This window comes from Cebus imitator, unplaced genomic scaffold (genome assembly GCF_001604975.1).
Source record: "Cebus imitator isolate Cc_AM_T3 unplaced genomic scaffold, Cebus_imitator-1.0 Scaffold121, whole genome shotgun sequence".
NCBI lineage: Eukaryota > Metazoa > Chordata > Mammalia > Primates > Cebidae > Cebus > Cebus imitator.
Window position 1 is genome coordinate 4,754,453 of NW_016107436.1, and position 14,528 is coordinate 4,768,980.

A 14,528-nucleotide genomic window follows, 5' to 3' on the forward strand; every position below is an offset into this window, starting at 1 on the left:
AAGGTCCCACTATGTTGCCCAGGATAGTCTCCAACTCCTGAGTTGAAGTGATCCTCCTACCTCAGCCTCCCAACGTGCTAGGATTATAGGTGTAAACCACCACACCTGGCCACTACATATTTTTCATCCTATACAACAGCTATATGGTCAATTTAAGAATATGACAAATGACAAATGTAGAATATTGCACACTACTGTGATACACCAGAAAGCTAGATTAACAGTCTGTACCCCCAAAAAAACAACTAAGAGAAGAATTGCAGAGGAGTCAAATATTCCATTTATGTAGCTGAAAACAAAATTTGCCACATTCTACTACACACCCATCATGCAAACATAGTCAAATTAGGCCAGGCACAGTGGCTCATGCCTGTCATCCCAGCACTTTGGGAGACTGAGGTGGGTGGATCACTTGAGCCCAGGACTTCAAGACCAGCCCAGGCAACACCACAAAACCCATCTACATACACACACACACACACACTCTACAAAAGTTAGCCAAGTGTGGTGGCACACAGTGTGCATGTAATCCTAGCTACTCAGAAGGCTGAGGTGGGAGGATCGCTTGAGCCCAGGAGGCAGAGGTTGCAGTGAGCATAGATCATGTAACTGCACTCCAGCCTGGATGACAAAGTGAGATCCTGTCTCAAAAAAAAAAAAACCAAAAAACCCCAAAACAGTCAAATTGCTCAATCTGTGATAAGGTAATCAAGTATATTTTCAAATACATAAATGGGATGTAAATTCACTTCTTATAATCTGCTGTTTGGGCTATTCAAAATACTTATTATAATGAAACTTCATTTACAACATTTGATAAATATTAGAACCACTTTCCTTCTAGTAGCTTAGCTCAATTTTATAGACATGATAACCAAGAAACCAAAGAGGATGCTTTCCAATGACATTGTTCAATATGGTGTCATAAACCACAATCTAGACCTGGCATTTTCTCATCTCTTCTCTTCAAGTTAGCATTCCACATCAATATAGATTTTAGAGAAGGACAAGAGAAATTCTGAGGTTCCTGGCATTAAGTCACCTCTGATTTTATTGCTCTGCCTGCCCAGAATGGCTAGAGAGCTTGCTTCAATATGAATGCAAAGTCAGAGTTGCCTCCTGCTAGCTGAACCCTCTTTAATTTAAGAAACACTGACTTCTCTGGCAGCCACAAGTTCTGTGAGCATTTTTACCATCCCTTGCAGCTGAATTTCATTTGGCTTGATTCTAGCTGGCCCTACATAAATCTTTTATCACATAAAAATGCTCCTGATTCTTTTGCTTCCTAACTTGAAGAAGAAAAAAAAAGCCCTATATGAAAATGATGGGGATGCATGCAAACAAGCAATGGTTACATCAAGCTGTGACTGAAAGCCAGTATGGGCAACTCTTTTGAAATCAGACAGCAAAGCAGAATCAGAAGAGGTCGGCTGAATAACCTACTAGCAGCCACTAACAGCAGTACCATAGGAGAAAGAGTAATTTGACTGGCTGTGACCAGTGGTGGTCTCTTTGCGTGACTATATTTCTGCAGGAGAATCCAAATCAAGAGCTGTAAAACACATCTGAACCATGTATTTCTATTGGCATCTCCCTACCACCTCCTTGCAGTTCAGATGCCTGGATTCTACTGCAGGGCTTTAGTTTACTATAAAATGATTATTGCTTCATTCATTTGCAGGCCCTCCAAAGCCCTTTCTTTGCTCTGCTGGAAGATTTTGCTCTTTCTGAAACAAGTACACCAACAGAGCTACAGCATATTACTGTTGCCTGCTGTATAATTAGCTACAAACCCACAGCACAAAACTACAGGGATTTACAGGTGCCCTGGATTCTGCTTTTCCTTCCCCCTGGTCTCAGCTAGTCTTCCTTGACAAGAAGGGACCTTGGGCTACTCTAATGATATACTGAGAGTTTTAAACTCGACTCCAATCTTACAAGTCTAGAGTGCCAAAATAACACAGCAGAGACTAGAAGCTGAGCCATGGATACAAGAAAGCACTTTGGTAAGCACTTAAACCTGCTGAGAATCTTCTCTTTTGCCAGCTACTTGCATCTTATCAGCAGACTACCCTGAATAAAAGAAGCAAGGACTGTAAGATTTCATTTATTTATAGCTCATTCTGGCTTGCTAACTACAAGTGATCCCACTGCTGAAAAAAGCTGCAAGTTGGATGACTTTTGAGTATCTCAGTACTATCCAAAGGAAGGTCTCATCTCTGGGTGTTAAAGATTATCAGAATTCTTGAGAATGGCATTTGGCTACTGATCAGTTATATGGAAGGCTTCTGATTTCTAACCTTCCTTACAGATAAAAAGGAAGTCCAGAGGCCACCCATTGACAGCTGAACATTGAGGATGGATGCCAAGCAGCCTAAACTCAGCCATGACCAAAACACATGCTATCAGGGGAAAACACAGCCGACCTCTTCTGGATGTAAGACATGAGAAAAGGGAAGTATTTTAATTAAAACATTATAACACGGAAGGCCAAATTCACCAGTAGCGAATAGCAGAGGAGGTGCAATGCAACCCGACTTAACTAAAGCATGGATTTCCATCTACGAAATAGGTGGAAATAAACACCAATAGGTCCTCACCCATTATATATGTACAGAAACGTACAACAAAGTATACTTCCATTTCCTGAATCAAATTTGATGCTTATTTGAACCACGGATTAAAGGTTAAAAAGATTATTCACATTCACTAGTATGTATTAATTATAAAAATCATTTGGAATTTTAAATTTTGCACTCCCAGACTGTCATATTATATAGAGCCATATGTATAGCCACAATTTATGGGATAACATACCTTACATATGTATGTATAATTATAGCTATATTTTGAAAGATCAAATACAGGTTGACTGAAGAATTTGTTTTCAGATTATTCTGAGGCACTTAATATGCCCAAAGCTTAGTGAAATCCTGAAGGTCAAATGATTCAATGAATTGTGCAAAATAAAGACATTCAGGATGATGCTTCAGTATAACAAGCTCTCCCATCTCCAGCACCAGTGAGTGATACTTGGGTCTCTGAATAGGAAAGAAGACAGACACATACAAAGCTTGGGCTCTAAACCCTAAGACTCACTAGAGGAAGAAGGGGAAAAAGGAATATTGAATGATATAGTTTGAGCTCCAGGATTAATTCATGTAAAACACTGGTTGAACTCACTAAATGGTGGGCTCACAGAATCTTCAATGAGAGAATTAGGTTCCAGAAGTCTGCATAATATAAAACGCTCTCTTAGTACAGACCAGTTGCCCTGAATATTCCTGCGCCAAGAAAATAACTTGAGATAGTCACTTCTGCTTCAAGAACACAAGTCAGGTTAAAAAAAGACACATTAAAAAAAATCCCCTCCCCTCAAAAAAAAAAAAAAAAAAAAATCACGTAGCCTTTAAATGCTAAGAAGGTAAAAAAGGAAACACATACACACACAACATACACGTGTTAGCTGAAATCGGAAAAATCTCTAGCTGCTGTTCAAGTGAAGGAAAGGGTAAATCTAGACCAGGAGCTTCCCTGAGTGAAGCTCTAATAACTGGATCCTCTGGTGAATAAGGCCTACAGATGCCAAATAAGTTGGAACTGCAGTCCCCAGAAAAAACTTAGAAGTCTTGGGTAGAAGATCAAAAAGAAGATAATATACCTCGACTGAGGCACACCTAGGGAGAAGGATGAAACAGGAAGTCACAAAGATTAGAAATAAACTATTTAGTAATCTGCTTTTTAAAAAATTTATTGGAGTACTAGAAAAAAAAGTCAAATTATAGCAAAAAACAGAGTAACCACATGTCAAGCAATGCAAAGTCCTATGATGAATTAAAGCAAAAATTAAAATATACCAAATATGTTACCACAGAGCAACTGTTCAAGTCTGCTAAAAACAGGTGTCTTCTCCCTTTTTAAAGGCTCCCCTAGTAGTTTGCAATCTATTTTGCCTACTTCTCTAAAAATAAAAATAGGTCCTAAAAAGATACAGGTTTTCAATCCCAAGAGCAACTAAGGCATTTGCCTGAAAAAAAAAAAAAAAAAAAAAAATACTCTGCTGCTGTCAATTTGCAGACAGAGTAACATGTTTCACCCCAACCCACGGAGAATAAGTCACAATCAAAGACAAATTGCATGATTGGTAATTACAGTAAGAGGAGTTAAAAAAAAAAAAAAAAACAAGGCCTGGTGCGGTGGGTCATGCCTGAATTCCCAGTACTTTGGGAGGCCGAGGTGGGCAGATCACCTGAGGTTGTGAGTTTGTGACCAGCCTGACCAACATGGAGAAACCCTATCTCTACTAAAAATACAAAATTAGCTGGGCGAGGTGGCGCATGCCTGTAATCCCGCCTACTCAGAAGGCTGAGGCAGAAGAATCCCTTGAACCTCGTTGGTGGAGGTTGCAGTGAACCGAGATCGTGCCATTGCACTCCAGCCTGGGCAACAAGAGCAAAATTCTGTCTCTAAAAACAAACAAGCGAAAAAACATAAAAGCTGCAGGAATGGAATTCTACAGGTGACCCCATACGCAATAAGAGACTGCAGTTTTGCTTTGATATTACAGCTTACTAAGACACTTCTAATGATGTGCTGGATAAATTTTGTCTACTTCAAAAACACCTGGCTAGGAATGTGAAGACCAAGTGAAAGGAAAAAAAAATGCAAAAAACTGTTTAAACAAAATACCTGATTTCTCCCCCAAGAATTTTTGATCTGCCCTAGGTATGGTGGCACATGCCTGTAGTCCCAGCTACCTGGGAGCTGAAGCAGAATTACTTGAGCTCAGGAGTTTGAGACCAGCCTGGAAACATAAGACCCCATCTCTTTGAGTGGGGGAGGGAGGGGATTGATTTGTTAACCTCAATTGGGAAAAATATGAAATTCTGCTGTTTTGTATTAAGTAAAATATGTATAATTCATATGCCTTTTCTCTATTCTCACTAATTCTTAAAGCATGCATAAAATATTGTAACAACTATAATATCAAGTGTGGATAATTCCTGTAACTACTAAGAATAAGCAACATAAGAATAAGAGTTTTTCCTCTCTCCAAGGGCACTGCCAGTAACATTAAAAAAAAAAAGAAGAAGACTCAGTATGACTATCCTAATTACTTTTTGGTCTAAGTTGAACTGTCTAATATAGCAGCCACTAGCCATATGCAGCTAGGGAAGTGCTTAAAGTATGGCTAGTTTATATTGAGATACACTGTAAGTTAAAATGCATGCTAAATTTCAAAGATATAGTATGAATAAAAGAAAAAAAATGTTAACAATTTTTATCACATATCAAAACGGTATTTTGAATGGGTTAAATAAAATGTTATTAAAATTAATTTTATGTTTCTTTTTACTCTTTTAAATGTGGCCAACAGAAAATTTAAAACAACATATGTGACTTGTATTATATTTCTATTTGACAGGACCGGTTTAGAAGTAGTGACTTTCAGTTATAGCTGTTCATCAGAATTATCAGAGGAGCTTTTCAAAGTGGTCACCTGTACTCTAATCCAAAATGAATCAGGTCTTGAAAGTCAGGACCCCAATATGTGTATTTTCAAATTATCCCTCAGATAATTCTGAGAATCATTAATCTAGAGGTTAGTGGACATAATTGAGCCTTATAGGTCTGGGAGTGGAACAAATACTGGTAGCCCTCTATAACTTCTTTCTGTAGAATGAGAAACAATATGCTTTTTGTTGTTTGATCAAAACAATAATAGAAAAAAATAAAAGTACTGGAGTTAGGGAAAAAAAGTTAGAAAAGTACTTGGCTCAAAACTAGCTAAATCTAAAAGAGCTTAGATTTCTTTTTAAGATGAGCAGGCCTGTTGTATAATAAAGACTTTGGCCATCATCTCTGGTTCCTGGAAGAGAGACTAAATCCTTGTAATTTCCCAGGTAATAGGAGTGTCATTGTTATTTATAAGCCTCTTGGATCACACCTGAGTTTATGCTAAGAGATGAGATGACTCAGGAGGGGAGCTGGTCACTAGAAAGACCAACTATATGATTAGAGGGTTGAGGGCTTTCAGCCAGCCAGACCTCTGGGAGGGAGATTGAGTTTAATCATGTAGGCTATGATTTAATCAAGCATGCCTATGTAATGAAGCCCTGATTTTAAAATTCTCTGGACACAGAAGGTCAATGGAGCTTCTTGGCTGGTGAACACATGGATGTGCCAAGAGGGTGGATACACTCTGATTCCACAGGGAATGAACGGGGAAGCTCTGTGTTTGAGACCTTCCCAAACTTCACTGTAAGCATCTCTTACATTGGCTGATCCTGACAATAAAACTGTAGTGCTTGAACTCTGTGAGTTATTCTGAGGGAATTATCAAACTGAGAAAATTGAGGGGACCCTCAAATTTGTAGCCAGTTGGTCAGAAGTGCAAGTGGCCAGGGGACCCCACTTGTGGCCCCATCTGAAGTAGGGACAGTTTGGTTGTGGAATGAGCCCTTAGCCTGTGCCATCTGATTTAACTTTAGATGGCTAGTGTTAGAATTCAATTGCAGTACACCAGCTGGTGTCACAATAAGGTTATAAATCCAAATTGTAACAAAAACATTTGGGGGAGGGGATATATATCTTATAAAACTAAATTTAACTAGTAAATCTGCAATAACTGAACAAGCTATACTCTGAAATTGAATATATCATTTTACAATCAAACCTGATCATTTGATCCTCAACAAAAGAACTTTAGATCCACAAAAAAACATTAAAGCAATTTAAACATTTTTCTGGTTTTCACAAAGATGATTTTATTTTTCCTTTTTATTTTGCAATTATCTTCACCTTCATAGTTAACACCAATAACAGTGATGGCAATAACAATGAATAATCCAGCAGGTTTAAAATTACACCAACAACCAAGGGAGACTTCAGGGAGATTACAGGATTACTGCTATGTTCAAGCCTGATCTTTATCCACAGGCATGTCCAGGTGTTGGGAGGGACAGGCATACAAGTTTTGAAACCACATCAAACTAACCAAGATTTATACTCTTGACACAGAAAGGTGAGTAAGATTTCTTAACAAAGCAGTCAGGAAGAATTTCTCTCATTTTTAAGCCAACATTCCCTCACCAAACTGGACATATCCTCAAATAAAAAAAAAAGTAGGACAGGGAGAACAATTAAGAAAGACAAGGAGAGTGATGAGGAGGGAAGGAAATCAGAAGCGGCCCTGCAGCCTGACTACAAATCACTGCCCAAAGGGAAGAGATAGGAGAAAGGCAGGAAGAAAAGGAGACTGCCCTGAGAATTACAAAGAGCATTAAGTATAGCATGTAGTTCTCTACAATTATTCAAGGAATGCAGGAAAAGAAAGAAGACTGAGTGCTGTGCCCATGTGTGCCATGAGTACTTCACCGCTCACTGAAGGACAACCATTCGTTTCTAGAAAATGAGATTCTGAAATCCATGGAGGGAAAAATGTACCAAGAGATGCTTGCTAAATCAAGGATATATGCTTTTCTCTGCCAGCCATAAGGTATTTTTGAGGTAGAGAAGTGAAAGGATATTCTGAGACAAAGAAGACAGGTACTTTTTCTGAAGATGGCTCTGCTCATCTGCCGACCTCTGCTGGATCAACAGTGGCATCCAGTGGCCAAAAGTCTCAGCACAGACTTCTTTGTCTCCAGAAAGGGTTTCTATTGCTTTAGGTGAAGTGGCAATTTAGAACAAAACCATTTCTGGTGTCTATAAGTAAGGTTCCCCAAAGACACAGTACTTTGTAATACCAAGTGAAGAACCAAAGGCCATAAAGAAGAAATGGAGAGGGGCAGGTTAAGATTGGCTGTGGTATTTATATTTCCTGTGGTATTACTAAAACGAATGAAAATACAGGAGGGGGTGAACCTATATGTGGGTAGAATTCCTAGATTTTCATTGCCTTAGAATGCTTTTTAAAATACGAATCTATAAAATATTTTCCTTTTAAAACAAAAGCAATTCTGAAATTAAAATGTCCATATGTACATTTTATTTTTTAAAAGACATAGGAAGGGAAGAATAACGTAATTATCATGACTTAATTCAGTAATTTATTTGAAATTAAGATGTTTGGTTCTGAAATGTAATTTTTAAAAACTGATTGAATTTCAACTGCTAAATTCAGTTGTCTGTTTTAGGGAGATAATGAAACTGGCTCAGGTATAACCTCAACCCATAGCAAACATATAGAAAAGTAAAGCATTCCACCCAAAATTTTTTTGGTCTAATTGTTGATTTAAATTGTTAAAAAGAATTATTTTCTGGCAAAGTTCTAGCAAGTAAAACACTAGTAAATTCTAACTTAAAAAAAAAAACAAAACTGTTTCCTCAGTGACATAATGCAAGCAAGAATGAATGGAGTAGTCTTAAACTTTCATCTTACTTAGACCATAATTTGTCTCTTTAGATCAAAGAGGTAGGCACCAAAAGGCCCTTCTCTTATGGTTCATATTGTTCATTTTTTGCTCTACATTTCTAACTAAAAAAACATGGAATTGTCATACGCATTACTCCCCTTGATTCTCATGGTAGACCTCTGGCTGGCTCAGGTGCACAGACCACCTCAAACTCACCTGTTTGGATGAGATGTGGGCAGCATGAACTGGAATTCCACTACACAGGTGTTGTCCTTAAGCTGGCGGTGTTGTACGCTGTTAAGTTCATAGGCAATATAAGCCCTTCGAACATATACCTGGTTCAAAAGTAACCCTCAGTAAATAAACTTCAAAAATAGAAATTAAGAAAATAGCCAAGAGAAAGAGTCTTGAAATGAGGTATCTGAAGCAGAAGGTGGTCTGTGGGGAGAGAAGTCCCAAGACCCTATGTATATATATGTATCTTGCTTTAATTAATAAAGCTGGACTATGCCCACGACTACTAATGAAAACAAAACTAGGCTGCCTCTGCAGGACTCCCATGTGCACTATAAACCTTCTTTCATACTAACCTAAACCCTGGAGAAGGTTTCATCTTTAGCAAAAGACAGCATATAGAACCACAACTATTAATCTATTAAGCATGATCATATCACCAGAAGATGAAAGTAAGCAGTGAGAAAAATGAGGTGCTGATTTTGAGCCACTTAAGGAGTGAAAACAGCAGACACAAGCAATCACAGTACAGTCCAAGTCTACTATCTCATGTCTTTGTTTTGTGTCCTCCCTGACATCCCCCACCCACTCAAAATCAGTTTTTGGCAAAGTAAGGCACAAGTAGTAAGACATAATTTGATACATAATATCTCAAATACATGAACTTGACTCAAGAGATAAAGAAACAGCAATAACATAAAATAAATTTAAATTTAAAAAAAGAAACAGCAATAGGCTGTATCTCTGCAAAAACTGTCAGTCTAATCTCACACATTTCACAGCAAATTTGCCATGCACATAAAATGCTACCTGAGACTCTATGGCATGGGAAGTATATAAGGAAGCTTCTCATTAAATGACATGAAAACACTATAAAACACTTAAACGTTTTAAAACTTTCAGTATTTATAGAGTAGGATAATTTACACTCTACCACAGAACACAAATAAAAAGTAACACAAAAGAGCTGGCAACAGACTACTGTGATGTTACATTACATAAAATCATCTAAAACACTCCTTTTCCCCATCTTCAAAAAACATCTATTTGGTAGCTTTACAGTGGTATATGGGACCTGCAATTTTTGTGCTTAATGAGGTAGTGTACTGTAGTAGAAACAGAAGTCTTTGGAGTTGGATTAGCCTGAGTTCAAACACAAACTCTTCCATTTATTATCTATGTGATTTCGGACAAATCTCTTAACCTCTCAGAGTCTCACTTTCTTCTTACTTCCTAAAGTAATTGTAGAATTAAATGAGAAAAATAAAATACCTAAAACACAGTTCATTAAATGCTATTACTTTCTTTCCTTTGAGGAAGTACTTCATAAGTACTGCTTGACAATCCAAAACATAACTAAAATCCATTTAATTTGGCCCAAATCACACAATGGTAAGATTACACACAGTCTGATCAGCCTCATATTTTCACTTTTTGTGTTACAAGGAATCCTAACTCATTATGAAATGGGAGAATTCAAATACCTGGAAAATAGAAACTACTGAAAAATGCTGGCAGCTATTTTCCTGCAACTGGAACCTAGAAGCTGGTGATGAGTTCAGATGAAACACTTGAGTAAAGTATCTGAGTAGGCACTTCACTGTTTCAGAGGAAAAGAGACTACCCTTAAGAACCAACCTTAAGGCCAGAGAAACAGAGCCAGCATGGCAGCCAGATGGACAGAAGAAACCAGCTAGAAACAAAAACACATTAACATAAATACTTACCTCCAGAGCTGCCATCCTTACTACTTGGTTGCTGTGATAGAAGAAGTTTGGTAGGACATCAAAAATAGATGTTTCTGATAGGATGAGTTTCTAGAAGATACAAAGACAGGTTTAAGCCTTACATCAAAAGGAGAACAATTTCAATGGACACTATTTGGCATTTGAAGCATTTAGTGAAACATAAGGATTATGTCTCTGAATGCCATAACCTCTCTGTGCCTCAGCTTCCTGAACTACAAAATGGAGAAAATAATAATACCTATCCTCACAGGGCTGTTGTAGTATAGGAGTAAATACATGTAAAATTCTGAAATACTGCATTAACAATGCATTATTTGTATGCTAATATAAGTGTTTATGACTATTATTATCTTTTCTGACATTTATCTGTACTTTCTAAATGTTGTCCTCACTGGGCATGGTGGCTCACACCCGTAATCCCAACATTTTAGGAGGCTGAGGCAGGCAGATAACTTGAGGTCAGGAGTTTGAGACCAGCCTGGGCAACATGGTGAAACCCCATCTCCATTAAAAAAATATAAAAATTAGCCAGGCGTGGTAGGGCATGCCTGTAATCCCAGCTACTCGGGAGGCCAAGGCACAAGAATCGCTTGAACTCAGGAGGTGGAGGTTGCAGTGAGCTGAGATTGTGCCACTGCATTCCAGCCTGGGCAACAGAGTAAAACTCTGTCTCACTAAAATAAAATAAAATAAAATAAAATAAAATAAAATAAAATAAAATAAAATAAAATAATAAATATTGTCTCAATACTCCACTATGGTAAACCCAGATTTGTACTCCAGTTGAAAACCCAGGTTTCAACTATTAACCAAATAAGAAAAAACATCCTTCTTTCCCCTCTAGATTCCCCAGGAGGAAACCTTACTGAAAGCCTAAAGATTCCCCTGGGCCAGATATAACAATGGTATCTTTGTTTCCAGGTAGAAAAATAGAAAGTCATCCCTAAGAACATAATGTTTAAAAATAATTGCGGAAGTCCTTCCAATTAGTAGTAAAATTAGCCAATAATCTCTTATAAAATGGGATTTTTATAAAGCTTAATAGTATTAACATAAAGTTAAAATTAAATGATACTTAAATAGTTTTGTCTCCAGAAGAGTAATTACCTATGTATACATCTGATTCAAATATCATAAATCATTAGAGAAATGTGTGTGTATATATATATATCAGAAATCAACCAGCCTTGTCACTTAATTCTGGCCTAGAATACTCTCTAGGTAAAGTACAGAGATATAGACTTCAATAGAACACTTCTATGAAGGCAGGCCTATTTGAATGTTAAGCTAAACCACAATTCTAACAGCATTTTTATGAAAAAAAATCGAAAGTATAAATCATTTTAGAAAGTCAAGGTATGAAACTCCATTACAAATAAAATGAAAATTAATTAATTGATTAATTAAACTATGCTTCGAAATAAATAAGAGTGCAGAGTGGCAGAAACGGGCTCTGTGTGTGTGTGTGTGTGTGTGTGTGTGTGTGTGTGTGTATACCTGCAGGTTCTCAATGCAAAATTGATGTCCATACATGTCAATAGCTGATAGGAAGATAGACTCCACTTGGTTATGGCGAAGCTCATACGATGGCAAATGGGAGGCAATAAGAACCTAGAATGAGAACAAAATAAGAGGCACATGTTCCTCAGGGAGTGATTATTCTAGGCTCCTATTAGGCAGCTCTGATACAAAAGCAATAAATATAAATCTGTAAGTGCAGGCATCACAGATAAAACAGAGACCAAGTAAAACAACTTCTAGGTCCTGTAACATAAAGCCAATGCCACCAAATACTGAATCTTAGTTGACTCTCACCATGATTTGCACTGTGGCCAGATTCCCATGGGGGGCGGGGGAAGGGAGAGAAAACAGCTTCAATCAAGTTCCATCAGTGTATGTGATTTACCATTGCAAAGCTGCTAGTCCTGGGGACTGCATGACTAGCTGTTAATTGGGAATCAGGTCTGGCAGGGAGCAGCTGTGAGGAAGGTAGATGCAGCAGAGCTAGCCTTTTGCAACTCTGAAGTCGAAAGAAAAACTAGGGAAAGCTGCTTTGACAGCCCCAGGTACTCAGCACCAAAGAGAAGGCGTCAGGAAGTAACACCAATGCATGTGAGGGGCAGGGAGAGTGAAAGCAGTGTCACAAACAAACAGTGACGCAGTAGGATCTGAATACCCTCAGCAGGTCACTGAGAGGTTCAATAACTTTGAGTAATTCAGTGACATGGATACAATTGTAGAGAAAGCAGAAGGTCACTGAACAGCTTCAAATGCTGCTTCCTTGTCAATGCCCAAGCACTGAAACACAAAGGGAGCGCCAACTCAGGCTTCCCTGCTGAAACCTTTTGGAATGGAAATGAAGACTGCAGGGTGAAACTAACTGGACATCTCTGGGGTTGTTCTGATTGCTACCGCCTAAGATTCATTTCATTATCTTTCTGCTTTCCACACTTGATTATTTCCTGTACACTTAGAAGTTTTCATCTGCTTCTAAGCTCCCTTTGGGAAGTAAGAAATACTGAGTCTATTTCCTTCCCTCAGTGTCCTTTCCTCCACCTGACCCTGGTTTACTAACACAGAGCTACTAGGGAGGGAAGGGAATGATACCAGGATTTTTTTTAACGGGGAAAGGGCTTCCATTTTAAAGAGACTCAGCATTAATCTTTTCCTTTCTCTTTAAAAAACATACCATATGAAAACATTTGTTCTGAGGAAAATGTGACATATATAGAAAATTGCATGTTCTTTGTAAGATGATTAAGCACAAGTTCATCGTGTCTAGGACTGCCTGATCTATGAAAGCCATCCCTTCTTTAAGAAAACCAACAAATGTCCTTACCTGGCGTGCTCGAAGTGCTACTTTAGCATTGGTGGTCTTACTGAGTTGAGTGAGCTCGGTGAGAATATTCAGCAGTTCATCAGTGAGAGTGGGGTCCCGGCCACACAACTGATCCTAATTGTTAATGTAAAAAAGAACATAGATAGCCATATTGAAAAGAACAGGTGGACAGGATTTTGAAATGGAGAAAAGGAATGAAAACAAAGGAAACATAGCTGCATCAATAAGAAAATGCAAACTTCTTGTTATTTTTACCCTAAACAATGTGGTAAAGAAGGTCCCAGAGGAAGTTTGGCTAAGGAGAGGCAGCCCAAATCCCTCAGTCTTTCAGAATTCCTAACGTGTTTCCTTATAAATCAACACTATACTTTTAACAAGCAGAAGAACTCATTAGAGACCACTAAAAGAGCCAAAGGGGATTCGGAGTAAGAAATAATAGATTACGTCTCAAAGTTTTAAGAGAAAGTTTTAAATACAGGTATTGATCAACTTACGACCTATGCAACTTACGACCATTAGACTTTACGACCACAATCGCTAGCCACGACTGCTCCGCGTCTGGCAGCGCAAATGTTGCCCAGCTGGGCATACCACAGTGCGGACCAGCTTCCGGCAGCACTACCATCTCCGTGTGCGTATGGCCTACTCAACTTACGACCAAATCGTGTTACGACCAGTCTGTCGGAACCAATCGTGGTCGTAAGTCGAGCACTAGCTTTAACAGGGACTAAAGGCCTTCCTGTTTCCTCTCCCACTTTTTGAAAGATGGGTAGATACGAGGCAAAAAGAACCACTCCAGTGGTTTTCATCTCACAAACCGAATTTTCAGCAACCCAGGAAGACGCAAAACAGAAACACAACAACAAATTATTTATAAACACACACTAACTAAAAACACCATCTCATATCCTGGCAATTCTGCATCCCAATTCATTTCTCTTCTTCCTGTACCAAGAATCATTCCATGATACTTAAACATGTGAATCCTTAGCTGAATTAGAGGAAAAAAACAAGTTCCTACTATAGAATCCATGGTTTATTCAGTATTGGGTCATTCTTCTTCTAAGAAGTAAAAAATGTTAAGAAAAAAATCCCAATCATATTCTGAGAGAAATATTCTTACTGGAGTCCAGTGGAATATCAGTTTATCCCTACATTCAGCCATTATCCATGCAATTTCCATCTAAGCTAAAAAAAACGGTAAATGCAGTTTTTATAAATGTCTGTCCTTTTTGAATTTTACAGAGCTACTGGTAGTCGTATTATTAACACCATACCATATAAAATATATCCATTTAGTTATCCCTCCCTCTACTTGGGGTTTTAAATAATTGCCTTGGCTGGGCAGGG

At 38.2% G+C, this 14,528-nt stretch overlaps 1 protein-coding gene across 9 annotated transcripts in view; it reads right to left on the minus strand.

The window, feature by feature from the left end:
- ACACA (acetyl-CoA carboxylase alpha) overlaps positions 1-14,528 on the minus strand; it is a 324,534-nt gene that overhangs the window by 129,488 nt on the left and 180,518 nt on the right. For all 9 annotated transcript variants that reach the window (XM_017539866.2, XM_037742496.1, XM_037742495.1 and 6 more), the window contains 4 exons: positions 13,179-13,292; positions 11,837-11,950; positions 10,319-10,408; positions 8,574-8,692 (listed from right to left, as the gene is read on the minus strand). In XM_017539866.2, coding sequence (XP_017395355.1) covers positions 8,574-8,692; positions 10,319-10,408; positions 11,837-11,950; positions 13,179-13,292 — 437 coding nt within the window. The remainder of the gene's footprint in view (positions 1-8,573; positions 8,693-10,318; positions 10,409-11,836; positions 11,951-13,178; positions 13,293-14,528) is intronic.